The 22,946-nt window shown below is 39.3% G+C and overlaps 1 protein-coding gene across 1 annotated transcript; it reads right to left on the bottom strand.

The window, feature by feature from the left end:
* Positions 1-4,647: 4,647 nt before the first annotated feature.
* LOC128664711 (zona pellucida sperm-binding protein 3-like) lies at positions 4,648-8,966 on the bottom strand. Its single transcript, XM_053719519.1, has 8 exons — positions 8,793-8,966; positions 6,460-6,578; positions 6,159-6,262; positions 5,910-6,087; positions 5,721-5,841; positions 5,536-5,627; positions 5,160-5,290; positions 4,648-4,865 (listed from the first exon to the last, which is right to left on the bottom strand). The coding sequence occupies exons 1-8, from the start codon at positions 8,949-8,951 to the stop codon at positions 4,648-4,650; spliced, it is 1,122 nt and encodes a 373-aa protein (XP_053575494.1). The 5' UTR covers positions 8,952-8,966.
* Between the last annotated feature and the right edge of the window lie 13,980 nt (positions 8,967-22,946).

Here is a 22,946-nt window from a genome sequence, read left to right as displayed (position 1 = left end):
TGGAGTTTCTGTTGGGTCTAGATCTAAAAAATGTTGTATGGCCTGTATACAATAGCAATGCTCCATGCTGGTGTATAATAATTCAACATCGGCCGTAACCAACCAAGTATCAGATGATAATTGAATGCCATCTAGACGCTAGAGTACTTCAGTTGTATCCCTTACATAGGAGGGTAATTCCTCAACAAAACTTCTTAATCTTTTATCAACCTATAAACTTGCCTTTTGCCCAATACAATTGGCAGGCCGGGGGGATTGGTGATATTTTTATGGACCTTCGGGATAAGATATAGTGGCGAGACTCTTGGATGTGTTACTTTTAGAAATTTATATTCTTTATTACTGATAGTATAATCCTCCTTAGCTTTATCAATTAGATTGTTATAGTGTTTTATATATGAAGCTGAGGGATTAAATATCAGTTTCTTATAACAATTGGGGTCGTTTATTTGCTTCACATAGATATTGTTCTACTGGCCAAATGACTATTTCCCCCTTTATCAGATCCCTTAATCACCACATCTTCCCTGCTCTCAATTTCCTTTAAAGCTTCTTGTTCGTGACGGGAGATGTTATTAGCTGAGTTTTTGATAGAAAGTATGTTGATTTCATTGCATACTATTTGATTAAAAGTTTGGATGTTGTGGAACTGAGTTATGTTTGGTATGTATTGGGATTTATTTTTGATTAGGTCACGCCATTTTGGAGTGGATAGTGGGTCATTACTTTCTTTTAGTAATTCCTCTAGATCTTTTATTGTATCCAGTCCTTCATTAGTCCACTGGATGTTATTTGGATTATTTCTCATAGAATGAATCTTTTTTAGCATCAATTTTCGTACAAAAAGATGAATATCTTTGATCAATTGAAACTTGTCAAGTTTGTTAACGGGGCAGAATGATAAGCCTTTTGTCAAAACTGATAAATGATGTTCAGATAAGATATGATTAGATAAATTGATGAGTTAATTGTTCAGTCGAATGTGTGAGAATGGACTCAGTTTGTTTCCTCTGTTTGACTCCTCTGGTTTCTCTCTTCTCTTCTTGGGGTTCCCGTTTTATTCTTGCTTTGGCCTCTCCCTCGCCTGGTGTGTCGGTTTCTGATCCTGAACTGGGATCTAAAAAACTAGTGTGTTTGTGAGGGAGTATGAGTAGTGGTATTAGAGATATTGGTGTTATTGTTCTCAGAGGTAGCTGTATCAGATATATCCGTTTGTACCACATTTTTAGAGGCTGTTGGATTCCTCCATCTATATACTTTCTGATTAGAGAAATCATTCTTATCTCTATTTAATTTCTGTCCCTTTTCTTTAGTTATTTCTTCTTCCAATTTATCCAATTCTTTTTGATATTGTTTATATAGTTTTTAAAAGTCTTCTAATGGTTCAAACTGGATTAATTTAGATTTATATTCATCAATCTCTGCTTGGAATCGGGTTACTTCTGCTTTGTCATGTTTGACTAAGATAGCCATTAATTTTTGTGAGCATTCTGTTAATGCTTGCTCCCATTCAGTAGTTAGATTATCATCTTTGAATTTAAATGCTGGGAAAAGTTGAACACGTAACCGACGTGGAATTTATTCTCAATATAGCGTTCAAAAAAGTGGTGATTCCACCATACCTTGGATTGTTTGTATAATGATTTATGCAGTTCCCTTAATATGCTATTCATATCTGAGGTTTCATTTATGATTGAGGTTGTTGAATTAAATACTGCATTTAAATCTTTTTTGTTGTCGAGCAGCCAAATCTTGGTCTAATTAATTCAGTCTTGAATTTTGGCCTATAGCCACACAGATTATGTATATAATTGAGTGTGCTCTATTGGAGAAAATCTAGTGAAGACTAGATAATATAGATTATAATAGAGAGAAAAACAATGGCACTACTCAGATCAACGTTCCCATATAAATGATGTGGTTATACTAGCATGAATATTGTGGCAGAAAAACAAATACAACTTAACTTTTATTATTAACTTAAAAAAAGAGGGGTAAAAAGGAAAAATATCACATTAAAATTAGCATATGCCTGTCTGATAGACAGCATTCAGCTAATAGGTATAATAAGAGGATATGTATACACTACCTATTAGACAGCATTCAGCTATCAAGACGGGCATATGCCTATTTTAATGCGTGATATTTTTTCCCCCTTAAGTTAAAGTAATAAGTTAAGTTTTATTTATGTTTTTCTACCACAATATTCATGCTAGTATAACCACATAACGTTATGAGTGCTACATTTGTACTCTTTTTCATTCTTTCACTGATTAGCTTTAAATACATTTTCAGTACAAGCACCTTCCCCATTGTTATGAAAAATAATTCATATGGGAACGTTGATCTAACTGAGTAGTGCCATTGTTGTTTTTTTCTCTCTATTACTTTAGAATTTGTACCAGTAAACTGAAAACAAAGGATTTTTTATTCTTTAAAAGTCTCTTTTTGCGTTTTACTTTATGGGGCATCTATTTCTATGAAATCTTACTTTGATGTCACTGAATATGAAAAATGACTGCAAATTATGAAACTTAAAGTTGTGAAGATTGCTCTCAGACCTCTCAACTGTCCCTATTTCGAGGTATAGTCCATGATTCCAAGCTATGTCCTTTTGTCTCTCTAAGACAGCCAAATTTCCCTCTTTACAGAATTTCCCATAGCCCCACCCAGAAACATCCACAATCCCGCACTGACACCTACAGACCACCCAGAATCCTGCCCACTAACCACCCATCTTCGCTTCCAACATGGCTTCTATCAACCCCCTGTATTCCCAATTCTCAGCCACAAATGATGGGAGGTGTGTGCTTTTTATGGTTGGGGGAGGTCTGCAATACCATTCTGTCTAGAAAGCTTTGCATCTAATTAAAATGGTTTACATAAAGATTTGTATTACTGTGTTATTAACCCTTCACAGGCTAGACCTATATATATATATTACACATACACACTTCTATATGTATAGCTCAGAATTTCAAGCCCTAAGCTACTAACTACTACTTTGATCCCACCCCTCCCCTTTGTAAAGGTTGTCAATGTGAAACACCTTATTGTACAGTAATGTAATTTTTTTATACCATAAATTAAATAATGCTACATACAGTAATAGATTGACAAAAATAAGTGCCTAGCAGTTAGCATCATCAACTAGGGTTCTGGGGAAGACAACAGCTGGACAGAAAAAGGAAATTGTTGAACTCAGAGTGTTGACATTAATGTGAGGTCATAGTAGACCTGGAAAATTGTTTAATTCTCTCTCTTTCGCCACTCCAATCTCACTTTTTACCCACTCCCTTCTCCAATTAATGAAGTAGTGTAAAGAGAAGATATGACCTTAGAGAGTCATAACAGCAAACACCATACCATTTACCAAATGAGAATATCAATGCACAGGCTCACTAATACAACATGAGCATGATCTAACTGGGCATTAAGAGGAATATGAAAGTCAAAATGTAAGCTTTCATAGTTCAGAGAGGGTAAGTAACAGTTTATCCAATTGACTTCTATAGTTGAATTGATCTCTTGGTATCCTGTGTTTGCTACTTCTAAATCTACATAGGTATGTTTCAAAGACAGCTACAGATATGCATCTTGTAATGTTGATGAGGTGGTATTAATGTTTGTTTAATTACAAAGAAAAATGGTAAAAACTATTGCTAGGACATGTTTCCCTTCCTTAGCAAAATTCACATTTCTTAAATTAGAAAGAAGCTGCTTTATTTTTCAAATTAGGTTTTTTTCATTTGAATCATAACTACACATTGGGTGGTCACTTACAATTTCTGTCAGCAGTGGCCCTCAGCAGCACTATTCTGGTTAGTTCTTAATACTGGATTAATTTAAGAAGCAATGCACCACTACACCATGTAATTACTTCTCACCCGTCCATCTCGCTCACTGATGCCAGCAAGAGGTTGGCAACTTGTATCAAGTTCTGATTCTTTTTCACTGGTCAAGTTTTGCGCCCCCCCCCCCCCCATTAACCCTTCCACCAGCCTTTGACCTGGATATGAAAGTATGAGGGTCTCCACTGGTGTCTGAGCAGCCCTAGGTAACTGGTTCTTGTCAGCACATATGAACAATCCAGTGTTGAGCATTGAGGGAGGGAAAGTTAGGACAGGGAAATTACAAACCTTACTATAAATACATAAGGTATCAGGGGGAAGAGGTTACAAGAGTAATTGAATGTCCTGTTGACTAGAGAATAAGGTAGGTCGCGCATCACAAAAAAAAAAAAAAAAAAAAAAAAGTGAATCTGGTAGGAAGGCTAGTATGTGTTAAGCATGATGTATAGTTATAAAATTTAGAGGGTGGAGAGGATTTTCATAGAGCAGCAAAACTTCAATGCCACTATTTTACCCTCATATGAAACCTAAGATTGAGGTATTGTACATGTTATCCCCCTATTCTACTGGCTTTTGCATCAAATTTTTAGTCTCCTAAAATCTTAATGTTTAACCATTGATTCCATGTGTAAATTAAAACCCATGGAATAGTTTGAATTAAGAGATTCCTCCATATTGAGCATATTTGATCAAGACTCCGTGATCTCCAGCAGATAATCTAGCAATTAGTTGAAATGCACTGTTACGAAATATAAAATGGCATCAAAATGAAATATTTTATATTCAAAAAAAGGTTTTATTCAGCCAGCAGGATATGTTTCCCCACTACACGTTTCCCCATTACAGCAGCACAAACCACCAATACAACAAGACTCAGAGAACCTACTGCCACCCACACCCAGAACTCCAATGAATCCAGATTCTGGGTCACTGCCAGCACTTTGTTTTGGTCCGGTCCAATTACCAGTAAGGGTCCCAGAATGGCCAAGGTTTGTTCTTGCGCTACAGAAGTACCTGTAATAGATAAACAGATTAAAGGCTTTGTACTATACACCTACCTATGTGTGCTAAAACTTTGCTGTACTGTTAGTGTACTAAAGTTGCATTGTGGTGGACTTAAGATAAGTCAGGCAGTTGTATGTAGTTATAAACACAGCTATTTAGACTTATGGATGGGACACTTTAGAATCAAATTCTGCTCAATTGTTTAATATTGGCATAATTTACTCCAGATTATAGTGAGGTATGGGTACAAAGAACCACTCAGTTATTCTAGGCAACCCAACAGCATTAACATGACAAACCTACCAGGTCCAGCTTGCCTCTTTCCTCTACCTCGATTATACTGGTTAACCCTCCTGCTCTGACTAGGAGATGCCACACAGTTCCCAGTGTCACAGCATCTACAGATGTTACTGGTACCTTCAAGAGGGGACCAACTGTGAAGACAAATTAGGTCATTAAGCCTATGTTAGTGACCTGTGTTAAAGAATTATGGGGGGAAAAAAAAAAGAAAAATGCTAGTTCAAGTTTTGTTTTTTATAGAAGGCTTTTTACCACACTCACAGGACCAAACAAATAGTTGTCTTGTTGTACTAGAATCCTTTAACCTATTCTGCAAAGCATAAAAAAGGAGTGCTTTTATTAAGATAGATGTTTCCCAAACTGCTTCTAGGCTACTTACCTATTGCTGGTTTTGCTGAATGAACAAGCCTTGTTCACAGGATCTGGAAGCTGGGTAGCTGCTGCAACTTTTAGGCTGCAAGTGATGTAGATCTAGGGAACAGATTGGAGAAAAAAAAAAAATTAGACTCAAAATTATAGTGTGAGAATTTATGAGCTCCATATTTCATTTAATGCATTACTTACAGTGGATACATCTCTCCCAGTAAATCTAAAAGCATCAACCGTGAACTGGAGTTTGTCTGGCTGGGGTCTTGGGGACATGAATGCAGATGTGGAATCTGCCTCTTTCCCATCCATCAAGCACCTGTAATTGATTTACAATAAGTATAATAAATATGCCAGTGCCTAGCATTACTAGCTGTTAAGACTCACCCATTAAGAGATATTATTTCATAGCTGGGATCAGAGTTGGCATTGGGATTTAATGTGGCCACACAACTATCAATAAACACTGTCATAGGTACATGGTTGCCAGAAGCAACAGAGGCTTCAATATGGAAGACGTCACCCAGTCTGAAGACTGTAGAGGTTCTTGGAGCACTCCAGTCATCTGATGAAGAGCACAAAGTATTACATACAGAATTCTAACACCCTTTCTTCAGGGAGTACAAACTTACATACCGTTCATGAGATTTAAAGAGAACCCTAATCTTTCTTCTGCAGAAATTGTAGAGCTGTAAGGCATCCATGTTGGTTTGATGGGATTGCTGCTCACATTGCCATGTCTGTAGAGAAAAAAAAAAAAAGTCTAGTACAGGGTTGTTTAATGTGTATCCACCACTCATTGGGCAAGAGTATTTTAACAACTTGTCAAAAAGCAGGAGTTGAGAACTTTTCATTTAGTGATGGAGACCCAAGACTTTGGGATCTTTAATTCCAAAGTGTTGGGTAAACCTGTTCAATAAGGAAAATGAAGACTCACCGTGGATAATAACATTGGATTAAGACGGAAGCAGCATTGGTTCTTATGATAGGAGAATTGCCAGCTGGAGTGGGGTTGTAGTTCAAATTTGTGCTGTAGACCATGAATTCAGGTGTCATCTGAGAAGAATTAAGTATTCCTTACTGTCAAAGTGATGTATAACTAGATATGGCAACTAAGAGTTACATGCAAATTGAAACTAAGCCATAAATAAAATGATTTTGCAGTTTGATACTATCTTGTTCTGTCTGTTCTTCCTGCTTTTTCAGCCCATTTCAGTGGGTCTCCCAGCCTAACCTAATCAGTTCTAAATTGGGAGCTTCTAAGTATGTTTTTTAAAATGTTTTAGTTTGTAAATTAGGCAAGTATCTGCATGTAATACACTAGTATAAAGAATATGCAGTTATATGAAAATTGTTGTATACTGTCCCTTTAAATTTAAATGGATTAAAAGGGATCTGCAATCAGAATGAAGTCAGGTATCAGAATAAAAGGAGGGAGGAAGATCTAACATAACTTTAATGAGTGACCATAGTGCCTGCATGGTCAGGTCACAAACATTGTTCCCTCCAAGATCAGTTTTGTAAGCGGCTTACTAGTGAAAAAGAGAAATTAGCAAACGCTACTGAATGCAAGGTGTGGATCCCTTATTAACGGTTTCACTGCTGGGTCACAAAACTGACAGAGGAAACACTGGTCAAATTAATTTTACACACTTACAAGTAAATCTATTTTGCAGTTCAGTTTAATTGACCTTATGCAGAAAACACCTAGTTCTCCTCTTTAAATGGGACAGTAAAAAAAAAAAAAAAAAAAAAAAAAAAAAAAAAACCACACACCTCACAATTCAAAAAGGGCATGTAATTTTAAAGCAAGTCTGTCAAAAGAACTAATATAAGGGGGTAGTTTGCAGAGACTTAGATACAAGGTAATTACAGAGGTAAAACTTGTATTATAACTTATTTATGCAAAACTGGGGAATGGGTACTTAAGGGAGGAGCAGGCAGTGCGCTGCTAGGTATTTCCAAAATACTACACATTCCTCACAATTTCAGTAAAATTAAAGGAAAGTCAATAAAACTTGCAATATTCAGATAGCACATGTAATTAAGACTTTAATTTACTTCTATTTAGAAGTGTTTTGTTCTCTTATTATCCATTGTTGAAAAAGAATGTACATATCCTACACTACTGGCAGCTAACTGGCGATTGGTGGCTGCACACGTTTGTCTTTTGTGATTGGCTCACTTGATGTCCCGCTAGCTCCCAGTAGTGCATTGCTGCTCCTTATACAAAGGAAAACAAGAATTAAGCAAATCTGATAATAGAAGTAAATTGCAAAGTTGTTTAATATTGTAAAGGTATCTGAATCTTATAAGAAACTTTGCTTCTTGTCCCTTTAAGGGTTTTCTATTAAGAGAATGACTGCTGTCCTTTTATGATTAAGGATTTCCTACATGAAAAGTTAATAGGCCCATAGTCAGAAGTTATTAAAACAAATATTAAGTGCAGCTTGTTAACGTTGTGAGAGCAGCCAAGTTTATTTTTATAAATGAAAGGACGGGGCGTGTATTCATATAGGGGAGAATAAATATATAGGACTTTAATAATCAAATTTGTATTTTAGTCATACATGGCCGTCAACAGCATTTTTAAAATAGTCTATTTTTATGTGGATGTGCACCAGTAAGTCCTGTTTTGTTAAAGCTATTTGCTGGGTGCTCTCCAAATGTGTATTTAAGCCATTTATTAGGTGTGCCAAACAGTGTGTAGTTAGACCTGGGGTCAGTCTTCCTATTTGTAGCCACTTCAGGTTTGTATGAAGTAGATCTTCCAATTTACTTTTATCAATTGATTAGTGTTATTGGTATCCTGTGATAGAGTAATTCTATGTGAGCTCAGGAGCGTGCATGTGTATTTAACCATCTGGCAGCAGTGTTTATAGCAAGGTTATACATTGTAGCAAATAGACATGTGCACACTCCTAAGCTCTTAGGCTACCTAAATTTACACTGCAACAAAAGATGAGCAAAGCAAATGTGACAAAAGAAGAAGTAAATTGGAAAGTTATTTAAAATGCATGCACTAGCTGAATCATAAGTGTAATGTGGTCTTTACTGTCCCTTTAAAGGGAGACGTTGGAATGATTCTATATAGAGATTCTTTTAGTATCAGGACAGTCAATATTTAACACTGTGTAAGAAGATGAATGGCAAAGTTGAGTATGGACATTCTGTATGATTAAACATCAAAGTTTTATTCTAAAAAGCAGAAGCAATTGTATACAACACACCTCTAAGTTTAGGATAGTTAAGAGCTCCTCAGCTCCTTACCTGTAAGCTGTTGCCACATTCTTGGAGACCATTCTGGAAAACCACTATTAGATTTGTACTCTGGGCACTAGGCTGGCAACTCTGGGTTCCTAAAGTAAGGTCTGAGGCCTTCACCATCTTCCCAATTCCATACAGATCCCTCTGCACTGTGACCACCATACTGTCCTCCTGACATTGCACACTGATAGGCTGGTTCTGAGGCAGCTGTCTAGATTGACCAACACCCTGAGGATACCACCTATCATATCCCTGAGCAACTCCAACCCCAGACTGACGCCTCAAAGTCTCCCCTTGACTCCATCTGTGAGGATGGAAATTCCCCTGGCAAATTACTCTAACTACCATAACCACCAGACACAGCCAGCTCAGCTTCCCCCACAAACCCATTCTGACTACAGAAGAAAAAGCACATGGAAAGGTTTTGGGGAAGAAATATTTATACCCCTCCCTCCAACTGATTTTAGGTTCCACCTGGGGCAGGCAATCACACACACCTGATCATGTATTACAACCCTTAAAGGGACACTGTACCCAAAAAAATTCTTTCATGATTCAGATTGAGCATGAAATTTTAAGCAACTTTCTATTTTACTCCTATTATCAAATTTTCTTCATTCTCTTGGTATCTTTATTTGAAATGCAAAAATGTAAGTTTAGATGCCTGCCCATTTTTGGTGAACAACCTGGGTTGTCCTTGCTGATTGGTGGATAAATTCATCCACCAATAAAAAAGTGCTGTCCAGAGTACTGAAACCAAAAAAAGCTTAGATGCCTTCTTTTTCAAATAATGATAGCAAGAGAACGAAGAAAAATTGATAATAGGTGTAAATTAGAAAGTTGCTTAAAATTGCATGCTCTATCTGAATTACAAAAGAAAAAAATTTGGGTTCAGTGTCCCTTTAAGGCTACAAACCTGCCAGGGTTGCAGGATATCTCTGTTGGAACTAATCTGGGCTAATCAATTAAATGTATCCTATCAGAAGCTTAGAGATCTAATAATTTCCTTATTTTATTCCTAGGCCTCAACACATTACACAGGACCTCTACTTGTTTGTTTTCTTTTCTATTACACAGCTCTGAAGTACAGAAAACATTTGGTATCTTTATTTCAGAGCTGTCACAGTTTGAGACATTATGACACTATTCTAGGCCTTTTCTCAGAACACTCTATGGATCAGTAAAATCAAACTATAAATTAAAAAATGTTTTCTGCAAATCGAATCCTGTGTGAACACCCAGGTAACTGATCTGTTATAAGTTGTATTTGTTATATGTAATAGTTGAAGTGTTCTGTCACTTTAACTGTGTTCAGCTTCTCTATATAAATAATCAAATAATTAAGTGAAGCAATATATTTAATATAACAAATAAGTTACACTTTTTTTGCAACTGCCATTCAGTTCATACTGTACTAAGCTTAAAGTGATGGTAAAGCCTAGTGTTTTTGAAACGCTAGGACTTACCAGTACTACAAATAAAGGGAACTTTAAGTCAGAAAGTATAAAATAATTCATGCTGAAAGTTACTTTATTTGCCTGCAGTATATGCCGCTCTGAGTGCCTCAGGCTGCCCACGGCAGAAAGCTATTGTATCAATGACGTGATAATAGAAATAGCGTGGTAGCCATACAGCATAATGCCAACTGGTCCGCACGGTTATTGGCTAAGAGATGGACAACAATTGCTGGGGGGGGGGGGGGGGTTAGAAAAAAAATTTGTTTCACCCTTGAGAACATGCAATTTTAAACATCTTTGTTGACAAGAATACCTAGGTAGGCTCAGGGGTAACAATGTACTACTGGGAGCTAGCTTGTGATTGGAAGATGCAGGTATAAACCTCTTGTTGCTGGTTCAGTCAATGTGCTCAGCTAGAACCATGGGCGTCCGCAGAAATTTTTCTAAAAGGAGGATTATCTAAATCAATGATTTAAACAAACTCCCCTCCAGTGACTGGTCCTATAGTACCCCAGTAAGCCACAAATTCACATTAGATCAGACCTATGGCCCTTTAACCCTCTGTTAGCCTCATTCCAAAAATCAGACCTTAGATCAGACTCCTGTACTACAGCCCAATCTCTATACCAACATCAGATTGACCCCACACAGCCCTGCAGCTGTTTGAATTCTAAGGGTATTTGAACGTGGATGGCCCTCTAGTGGGCCTGTAACAAAATTAAGGGCTAACTGACTTGAAGTCTGGAGTTTGCTATGTGTGTGTTTGTTACTTTGTTGCAACTGGAGGGGCGGAGAGTGTGCTTACCTTTATAGGTCCATGTTGCAGCAGTTCCAGGCTCTATTCCTGCTTCCAGACTTCAAGAGGATTTTTCCCGCCCACCCGTCCCCTGGAGAAGCAGATGTTGGCTGCAGGAAGTAATGGGTGTAGGTTTAATTGAACTAGCTCTTTAATCCCAGGTTTTACCTTAGACCTCCACCCTGATTCGGCGGGTTGCATGGCACATTGATAAGGGTCACTTAACTTGGTTGGTGGTATACATACCCTAGCTGGGCGGTCGGTCATGACCCTTGGGGATGCAGTCAAAATGAAGAGTGACGGCCTTTGAGAAAGGGGAGGGGTGACGCGACCACTAGGTGCCGGCCTAGGGGTTTCCCTCCTTGACGAATTGGTGGCCGAAGACCTCTAATTATACAACCATTCTCTCTGCTAATGAGCGTGAGCAAGCCGTGACATGCTGCAGATACAAAAGGGGCCTTGACCGTCTGTCGGTAGAGGTTAATTAGTTTTTAAGTGCCGCCAACGGATTTAGAACTTTTACAAAGTTCAAATGTAATGAAAAGCTTCCTAAACTTTTAAATAGTTGACAAAGTTTAACGTTTTAATAAACGTGACCGGTCTTTTTTCCCAAGCAGATGTATGTGTCTTAATTATAAGATTGGTTGTTATGTTAGTAAACAAAATGATGTAATAGGAGGTTTAGCCCTTAAAGGGACACTAAACCCCAAAATTTTCTTTCATGATTCAGTTAGAGAATACAATTTTAAACAACATTCAAATTTACTTCTATTATTTAATTTGTTTTATTTTTTAGATATCCTTTGTTAAAGAAATAGCAATGCATATGGGTGAGCCAATCACACGAGGCATCTATGTGTACCCACCAATCAGCAGCTACTGAGCCTATCTAGATATGCTTTCAGCAAAGAATATCAATATAATGAAACAAATTAGATAATAGAAGTAAATTAGAAAGTTGTTTAAAATTGCACACTCTTTCTAAATCATGAAAACAAAAATTGGGGTTTCATGTCCCTTTAAGATTTTACAGACTCAAAATACTGGTATAACTATATGCACACACCTATACACACATAAATATACTTACATACAGATACACACACACACATTCATATACTTACACACACATATACTTACAGAAAAACAAACACACACATAATTACTCACATATACGGTAATTACACACAAAAATACTTACACCCCACATATATTTACACACACATATACAATTACACACATATATATGCTTACACATACATATATGCTTACATACATAATTACACACACGTTTACACATACTTACACACATATAATTACACATATACCATATACCTCCACATAATTACACTCACATACACATGTGCACACAGATATACTTACAAATACTTACACAAATTTATATTTATACACATTGATGTTTAAATAATTGATTTGCCTCTTACAAATATAACTTACACAGATTTAAACAGTGCAATTTTCAGCAGAAAAGAAGTCTTCATTAGGTAGAATGATAAGATTTTGTAATTAAATTATATCATATGATAAGCAAGTATCTGAGTAAATACAGTTAAAATATGAATATGCAGCAACCCGAAAACACTGTATATGCAGTATATATTGTATTATGGGGGGGTTCTAGATTTGAATCACAGTATTGTCTTGTGGCAGAAATAAAGGGAAATGGCACATATATTAGTTTAGGTTTATTTATATATATATATACACACACACATATAAACTCACATAGATAGTATGTGTGTATATAGCCCATTTTTAATAATATTGTGTACAAAAAAATAAATATATATATATAATTTTTGAGAGAGATTTAAATTAAATATATATATATATATATATATATATATATATATAAATAATCTATATTAAATATATATATAAAATTTGCTGTGTGAGTGATAAATAAAAAACAACAATATTTTGTATAGTTTAAATATATATATCTATCTAAACTCACTTATACATAGTTCCGCCCGCCCCATGCAAAACCTTACAACCACCCCTCCTATACCTAAAATAAGACACAGGAGACAACATCTTGGTACAAAAATTGTCCGCAGCACCTTTATTAAATAACAAACCTTTTAAATACTAATCAATACCACATTTGAACATAACATAAACACAATGTTCATAAATAAATTGACCTTAACAACATTTAAAATGCCGTACTGGACTATCCCCAGCGGTGCTAGTTCAATTATTAATTAGAAACATGGCCATTACTCCATCTGGACTCAACCACGTACTTGTTGAGTCCGTTACAACCTCACCTCCACTTTAATAGGGAACCCCTTGCCCCTATAAGAAACCAATTGCACTCTCACCCCGTGGAGAGGCAACTTGTTCAAAATCCCCAAATTCACTTGGCCATATTCCTTCCTTGCTACCTGAGAACTAGCACCCCCGCCACGCTGTGACAAGCTACAAATAAAAGAATAAAAACCATCAACAAAAGGGTGGGCGGGAGGGAGCTGCTGTCACCACAATGCTTATTCACAAGGGACTTCCTGCCTCTTCCTGCTTAGCCCCTTAAGTATGGCTCAACTTGAACCAACCCCTTCCTTCTACCCCAACCAATCAAAAGGGGGCCTCTTCCTCCCTTAGGTCAAAGTCCCTTCCCATTCACCCTGTCACTCACAGGGACTTCTTGACCTCTCAAGTCGTCAAGTTCTGCCCCCCCCCCCTATGCAAAACCTTACAACCACCCCTCCTATACCTAAAATAAGACACAGGAGACAACATCTTGGTACAAAAATTGGTTGCAGCACCTTTATTAAATAACAAGAAACCTTTTAAATACTAATTAATACCACATTTGAACATAACATAAACACAATGTTCATAAATAAATTGACCTTAACAACATTTAAAATGCCGTACTGGACTATACCCAGCGGTGCTAGTACCCTTATTAATTAGAAACATGGCAGTTACTTTATCTGGACTCAACCACGTACTTGCTGAGTCCGTTACAACCTCACCTCCACTTTAATAGAGAAGCCCTTGCCCCTATAAGAAACCAATTGCACTCTCACCCCATGGAGAGGCAACTTGTTCAAAACCCCCAAATTCAATTGGCCATATTCCTTCCTTGCTGCCCGAGAACTAGCACCCCCACACATACTGGCCTGATGAAATTAGCCCAGTCCCACCAAAGCCAACAATTCCCTCAGGGATTCCTTAATTTCCAGTAAAAACAGCTGCTGGCCAAATTGATTGAGGTGGACCCCGTCCTTCAGATAAAACTCCCCAGATCCCACCTCCTCCAAGTCAGGGTGGTTAGCCACCATGCCCCCAATTCTTCTAACAAAGGAACCTATCAACTTATTGACTTTCCTCTGACTCCGTTCTAAACTGGCATGGTCCCATGCCACCCTCCAAACCAACCTCGGCACAATCTGAGACCAAATAATTTTCAAGGCCGGGTGAAGACCCGCAATTCTCCCCAGATCCCTTGATTCTCCTAACCAGCTCTCACTGGGACAGGAAACCCAAATCATTGCCCCCCAAGTGCACTATCAACACCTCTGGAGGAGGGAATTGCCTACAGTAATACACGAACAATGGCAACAAACTCTCCCACCTCAAGCCCCGAACCCCCAACCATTTTACCTCCCACTGATAAACTGGGCACCCCAACTGAAGGCCGTCCACTTGCACCTTGCACCTAGGAACGCCTAGGAACGCTCCTTGCACCTAGGAACAAAAAAAACAAAACACAAAGAATACCATTAACAAGAACAGTCCCTCCCTTTTACCCTCAAGTCAGGTCTTACATACGACCTATACCGTGCCGACCCCCATCTCCCAATACGTTTGACCACATCCTCCCCAATCCCAGCATTGAGGTCTCAGTTGCTGCCGCAATACGGAAGGAATGCAACCCAAATTCTGATGGGGACAACCCTAAACAACCCATAACTACTTTTAGGACTGCCCTAAACTGATATTGCGACAGCCAGGACCCATCTGAATGAATTAATAGTGGGCCCCCCTGCCAAGGCCATAGGGCCGCATACTGTGCCAACACTCTACAGGGACAAACCTCACAACCACTAGGGAATAACACTATACTCCTCCTCTTCCCACACTGGTCAGTCTTACTGCATCTCAAAAACATGTCCACCCTACCAGCCCCCCACACCACATCATCAATCCCCAGACCCCCAGGTAACCGCTTACTCTGGCTAACCAGCTCAAAAATCTGCAAGGCCCCGAAAAAGGCTAAGACGAAGGCCATGTGAAATAAAGAAATCTCAAAGGGGGGAAAACAAATATTGGGCAGGATTCCCCAAATTCTCGCCAATAAGGCAAAGGTAATGGGCCGCCTACTATCTATTCTCTGACCCTTCTTCTTCAGACCCTTGAGAACCTGCCGAACCCAAAAGGCTTCGGTCACATCCCCAGGCCTAACATCCTAAACCTGAAAGCTAAGGCAGACAGTCTCCTGTCCATATTAGCCGGATACAGGCCCAAACTACCCCAATGCCACAACCACTCTAAGAGGCAGCCCGTAACATCATCCACTCCTTCCCTAACCCAAGCCTGCTGCAACCATTCCTCCCAATCCCACCAAACTCTAACACAGGCAGTAGAACATGTAAGGTTAGGGGTTATTGGAGTTAAATAGTAACAGATGCTGCTCCTATGTATTTATCAAAAGTAAATATACCTTAAAAATAGGAATGATATACTAATTATTCTCAATTACTGGACCAACATCTGATGTGGATTCTAGGTTAGACAGAACAACACAACTAGATAAACTAATTGTAAGAAGGATTACAACATAGTTTGTAGCAAAGAACCCCACAAAAATACAATGATTTTAACTCCAAAGAAAAATTAAGTTAAATTCTGTAATTCTCCTATTTTAAAAGTTCCATTTCATTCATACATTATCAACTTTATTGCTAAACTAGGAACACACATTCATACTGTGGCACAGCAAAAAATTAAAAACACTTAAACCTGGTTTAAAGGTAAATATTAATTGCTACATTTATTCATCATGATAATTTATAATTTTTATGAGCCCACAATTGTTTATTTATACTAAAGCAAGCTAAGCCCTTACAATCCGAGGGCTGTATTACTTTTAACTGTTAGTAACTGATAAAGTGGGCACCATAAGATCATATATCAGAATTTTAAAAGCATATATATATATATATATATATATATATATATATATATTAACCCAGACAAGCAAGTTAAAAACAACAACTAGGAGAGACACAGCTGCTCCTGTTGGACCCCTGATGCGCGTTTCACAGAACGCTTCCTCAGAGGGGGTGCGGCCAACACTTTCTTCTCACACCCCTTAAGCTTAGCGTACCGTGTGAGCCAGGGGGCCATCCCACTTACCCTCACCAGAGTTAGACCCCTTGTCAGGCAAGTCTGAACCCCCGCCGGTTTTCCCCTTTCGGGAAACACTTAGAGAAGGGGTGGGAACCCCCACACCCTGAACACTCATGCCGAAATTTGCATGACGAGCCCCACTTACACACCTTCTCATTGAAGGCAAAGCAGAAACCTTTTCTGACAGATGCCGATGGTCCTCCTTGAGGGGAACCGCCTGCTCCCGCACGAAAGGGCTGTGACGTCCGGAGCAGTGTCATAACCTTGAGCCATATTTATGCTGCGCAACAGCAATCTCGTCCAAAATAACAGAAGAGCGCAGACCCCTGGTCAGGAAACTTGCCCGCCATGATGATGGCGTAGATGACAAAGGCCTGAAACCAGTTAGTGAAATTTTTTGGCAACTTCCTATAGCACTTCTTCCTCTCCTCTTCCTCCTTTTTGGACGCATCCTTCTTTGAATCCTCTGGGATTTCGATAGATTGGTCCAGAGGCAATAGGGAAAACAACTCAATGAATTCCCTCCTCCATATCTTTTCCTTAAGTTCCAGGCCCACCGCCCTTTTACCTAATGCAGTGACAGCAGCAGGGGGTGCACCATAGAGGACTGGCCCTGGGGGCAAACCTCCGCCGCGAGACCCGACCCAACAAATGGCGACCTGACTGTGACAGTACTTACTACAGGGGCAACCGGCAGGACCCATGTCCTTAGACAGCACCCCAGATCCCAGCGACCCAGAGCCCTCTAGCCTCGCTAACAAATCACGTAACCCTTTCACCACAGTGACTGCAACAGAATCCTTACAGACATTCACCCCTGTATTCACCCCAAAACCCTGACCCACCATGCAATTCTTGCCCGTACCTGTTCTTGCTTCCTCAGCCCTCTGGGGCTGACCCGAGTTGGACACAGCCATATCTATCTTCTGGCTCTGGAACCCGCTACCAAAATGTTCCGTAGCAGCCGCCTGCTCCTCTCCTTGGTGTCCTGTAGCCTGCAAAAAAGACACATGTGACAATCCCCCCACCAGCGCCCACATACCCGCACCTGTCTGTACTGTGGAAAAACCCATGGCACTGGCCAAAGCCCCCCCACCCCTCTTTGGAGCTGTGGCCTCTGCGCCTCCCTGACAAGGATCCTCAGCCCCGTACTTCCTAAGCTATCTGCCCCTAGTTGGCCTCCCACCACCCCCCGGCCTATACAGCCATCTCACATAACCAGTATTCCCTCTAGACACAGAATAATTACCCCTCCCCACTTTACCCCTCTGGCCATGACCGAAGTCCCTGGCCATACTCACCGACTCCTCCAAGTCAATTACTTCAGCACGTTCCTCAAATGGAACGCCATCCTCTGAATCCAGCCAGATGGTCTCAGTCCATGAATCCTGCAGGCCATAGGAATGCTCACCCCCAATAGCAAGCAGGCCGGAAGAAGTCCCTGGCCATGACACTACATCCCCCACATCTACAAAAGAAACATCTTTAGGCTCAGTCCCAACACCCCTAACAGGAACAGCCCTACCCAACACCCCCCCACCCCCCCCCCTAACTGCCGAGAACCCCCTCAGCAACCGCTGTGAGCATGGACTGACTCTGAGGACCCCCCTTTTAGGTCTGGGTGGAACAATATCCTCCTCTGAGGATTCCAAACAAAGAGAGAGGTCCTCAAAGTCATCCCGGGCCCCACAGACCCCATGGGACTCAGGAATATCACCCTCCCCATCAGCCCCCCCAACTACATATATGCCCTGGGAGACCTCAATAACACCTCTTGCCCCATTGCCCCTGGCCGTATCAGAACCCACCACCAGAGCCTGGACCTCCAAATGTGGCTCCCCTCCCCCCAGGCCAACATCCCTGGCCGTAAGTACCTCACCCACCCCTTTGGAACCTTACCCACTCTACCGCCACTGCCCCTTACCACTTCAGGCCCCCCTGGGCCGTGACACCTGTCAAGCTGCTTCTCTCCTCCTCCAGGCCTGCACAGGCTGTCTATTCCCATCTGGATAATGACATCATTGAGCTCCACTGCGCAGGGCTGCTGCATAGCTCTTGGGACCTCCGGCACCACGGGAACTGCCTGATGGCTTACATGTTTCGGCACTGAGCCATAATCATAGCCTAAGGTGCAACACATGATACTTGACTTTAAAAAAAGGTTACAAATCACCTGATAGGTCAGAACATTAAAACAAAGATTACGCCCTCTAAAGACGATAAACAGTATCTTGATGCCTAGCCTGAATGACACATACATAGACATTAACCCTGTAAAGTACAAGTTAGACCATTACAGAATCCAACACTTTTCAATTGTACATTATAAACAATGTTCAACAGACGTAGTGCACAAATGTATAAATGTATTGCACAAATGCATAACAGGCATAATGCAGACTAAATTTGTGGTATTATAGGCAAGCATCTCCCAATACTAATGGCAGAGGACAGTTTGAAAGATTTTGTGCAATCTGGGTGCAATTTAATGGCAAAGAGAGGATGTACCTTAGGGAATGTATTGTCACCTAGCATGCTTAGAAAACAACCCAGTGCTAGCAGCTGGCTACATGTGAGAGGGCATTATAAATGCCACTTTAACAAATGTATTGCATGTGGGTGTACTAGTGTGACCCAAAATTTCCAGTCTATGGTTACACAGAAAGTGTATCTTCTTAAATATTGCACAAATTGTCGTACTCATAACGCTATTTACATGGTGGACTGTACACTTTGCAAGAAGCAATATGTAGGATGCTCTTCTAGAGAGGCACGCACACGAATTTGCGAGCATTTGAACAATATTGATAATGGGGTTGAATGTTCGGACCTAGCATTTCATTCAAAGACATGGTAAAAATGTAAATAGTTTCCGATGGCAGATAATAGAGCAGGTTAGAGCTCCAGACAGAGGGGGCGATATTACTAGTAAGCTTCTTTATCAAGAAGCTTACTGGATTTTCCAACTAAGGACTAGGAGACCAGAAGGTTTTAATATTGAAGGAGACATTATTAATTTTTGGCAACGTAAGTAAATATATATATCACTCTTAATGTCCAGTGACATAATTTATTTTAATACTAAATTGGTGCCTGAACCAATAATCTCTAATTTAAGGCTAATATTACAGTGACCATTTTTCATTTTTTATACTAACGTTTCACTCATTAACGTCTTTATCCCCACTTCCTATATTCTTTATCTCAATATACATACATATACATGACATATATTGTCAGCTCACCTAAATGGATCTACTAAAGTTTGATCCATTAGCTATTTAAGTAAATGCTTTGTGTTAAAGATGACTGAGGTTACGTTTCAGTAAATAAATAAATATGAACGAAAGTGTAATTTAATTTCAAGTAAGCCTAGCCTGTAGTAATCTGCAGATCCCTAGTATGTTGTCAATACATAAAAATAATACATAACTAGGGACACTTTTGTGAGTATTAGGTGGTCTTTTTGAGCTTACATATTTAACGGCAATGCATGGCCCTCTAATTCTTGATCTGGCACTCCAGATCTGGTGTATAAATAATAGGCTGTATACTGATACGACTATATAGTATTTCCTTGTTCCCCTAATGATTACCCCTGCACATATATAATTGGTCATAACTTGTATTATATATCATATACCTGTATATCAATTGTTAGCTGTCACCATTCTGTATCCGTTTCAATAATTATACAAGGTAATGTCCTTTTTCACTTTAATTATTCACAGCTGGGGCTTTACAATTGCACTAGACACAGGGCTATTTAAGCCCTGTGTTCAGTTGCACAAAGTATGTCTATGAGTAAGGCTTGAACTTAGCCGAAACGCGTAAGACAATCCAGCTTATTGTTCTTATGAACCTAATCCTGTTTTAAGAATATGTTTTTCTTATGGTTTTCGAATAAAGCTTGAAGATTTTTACAGAATTGTGCCTTGAGACTCACCCGGTTATTTGTGTGCTATTACATTTTGGAGAATTTCACCGGGTTGGAATCTCGGCACACAGGTGATCACGGTGGTGCTTTGGGGCTACAGAGACGTAGGAGGGAATACCATTGGCTGAGAGGATGGATTGTGTCACAGACCGGAAGTACACTGTGAAGGCGTGCAGCGAGACAGCGTTGCAGTAGTGTTGGAGTGGCATATTCTTTTACAGATGCCGGGGAGCAGGCAATCACTTTTACAAGCAGGAGAGCAAGGTCCGGTGAGAGGCACGGGTAAGCGAGCTTCCGGCAAAAGGATTCAGGAGCAGTGTGGTGAGTTGAGCACCATTTCAGTTTTAGCTGTTACCAAATTTGCTATACCGTAGACCTTGTTACTTCTCTATGAACGCCTCCATGACATACGACTGTGAATACAAGCCTAAAATAAGCATAAATGTTTGTTAGATGTCCTGTTTTATTCTAACCTAACTACCGACTCAACTTGGCATTCCCTCCCCATACACCACACACCTTGAGCCGCACTGGGAAGATTTTCTATGTTCTGTCTATCTGTTGGATAATGCAGACTAATGCACACATAATCAACATAAAAACATACGAGAATGTACTAATACTATTCTTATAGAGCCCTCTTACATGTGCAAGCCCGTGAATATGACTGAACGCTAAAGAGATTCTAAATATAAATTCTAAATATAGGAATATACATATGAGAATAAACATAAAAAAGGGAGTATATACATGATCCCAACACACAGCTGGGTACAGCAGAAAAACACCAATATATATTATATGCTGATAAACATGCTATATTTTAATAAAACGCACATATATATAAACAAATGCCACAAAAATAAAAAATAAATTAAATGGTGGATCCTTAAAAGAACCGGGGTATATGCAGAGACTAGATGAGACTAAAAAATATATGAGAATACATGTATATTGCAAAAGAAACAAAAAAATAATAATTCAGTGTGACAATGTAGCGACAATGGTTAATCTCATATGATGTGTAGTACTGTGTAGTACTGTGCAGATATTATATAAATCACTAACAAAGTATTTATCATCCTGGAAGCATAATTGAGACCAGACTCATTGTGAAAATTCATGGATCAGAGTTTTTGACTTGTACACACTATTATGATTATCACACTTAATGGTTATTCTTATACGATAGACCAGTATTAGGGGACAATATTGAACTCTCAGATGCATGTTATTTTGTAGACTATGTAGGAGATTGGAAACCTGAACATACAGAACTAAGATTGTTTAGGACCTCAATAACTGCCTACCCATCTATCAAATAATTTTTGTATAACGAGATAATTACTTTTGCCCCCTGATAACACACAAGTCAGAAATCTGCAGTATCACTTAAATGCGTACCAATTGTGTTCAACATTTGTTGTCATTATTCAGTGTGACAGATTAAAAGATCGTTATGATGTGAACAATCACACACATAACCTTGTGTAGATGTGTGATTGGATTCACAAATATCGATACCATATATTATCAACAGGTCAGAATTAGTAAAAGGGTTTAGCTAGTATATGAATGTGGAAAAGCTAGGGTTCATTTTCGTATTCAGTTGCGCATTATAAGTTTATTATTTTTGACAGGACAGGAATGTAATTATGAACCTAATTAGTGAATCTAGATGTACTACTTCAACCTTTATAACTACTATCTACGGAGAAGCCAACTTATTTTAAAAATCGGCCGTAATACATAAGAGCTTACAAATAATATTCCCTAGATGTATATAGGAGTAGACCTTTGCATGACACTAATTCTATTACACTGCTTTACAACATGCAAAATGAATTCCAAAAATGTTTCCGATGTAATGTTTCGTAAGGTGAATACTAGGACATACAGACACCTGCGCTTTAAAACATTTGCGCTTATAACACGGACTTATGTTAAACCACAAGGGTTTCTAACCAAAAATACCTAAGTGTGATTACGGATGATAGCATACAGATTATCACTATGTCTGCTCAATATATGTTATCATAAATGTTAGAACAGGCATACAATGAATGAGATAGAGTCGACAATGCTTACATCCAATAACAAATCATTACTGACGAAGTTGACACAGTTATACCTATCAGACAGAAGCTTTCACATACGCCCCCAGCACACAGCCTTCTATTGGCGAAATGAAGGGCGTTCCAAAGGGATTCATGTGATTGGCTGTGAGACCGGTTATGAGCACTATATAAGAGGGTGGCACCCGGGCCTCAGTTTGTCTTACCACATTGACAAAGGCTGAATAGTACAGCCGAAACGCGTTTGTGCTCTCTGTAAGCACTCCTGTGCACAATTGTTGGTTTTAACTTGCTGTCCCTTGTCCCTGCCACCTGAAGCCGAGGGAGCTGCTATCGGCCAGGAAACAGGGGGACAAGGTGTACAGCGGCTTAGTGTGTACTTTAAAAGGTGTTATCCTTTTCTCTTTTTAACTGTAATATAATAAAAATTCTATTTTTTAGTTACTTTAGCAGGAATGAGTGCTGTTTAAAACCCTTAACTTGAGGTTCTCTTACCTTAGATATTTA

Source organism: Bombina bombina, chromosome 6 (genome assembly GCF_027579735.1).
Source record: "Bombina bombina isolate aBomBom1 chromosome 6, aBomBom1.pri, whole genome shotgun sequence".
Classification (NCBI taxonomy): Eukaryota; Metazoa; Chordata; class Amphibia; order Anura; family Bombinatoridae; genus Bombina; species Bombina bombina.
This window is presented reverse-complemented; position numbering and strand designations above follow the sequence as displayed.

Excerpts from the sequence above, each read along its gene's own strand:
- LOC128664711 (XM_053719519.1), bottom strand. The coding sequence starts at position 8,951 with ATGGTGGTCACAGTGCAGAGGGATCTGTATGGAATTGGGAAGATGGTG. Across the intron at positions 6,088-6,158 it reads CTCTTTAAATCTCATGAACG|ATGACTGGAGTGCTCCAAGA; the intron begins GTATGTAAGTTT and ends GCTCTTCATCAG. Across the intron at positions 5,628-5,720 it reads CTGGGAGAGATGTATCCACT|ATCTACATCACTTGCAGCCT; the intron begins GTAAGTAATGCA and ends TCTGTTCCCTAG.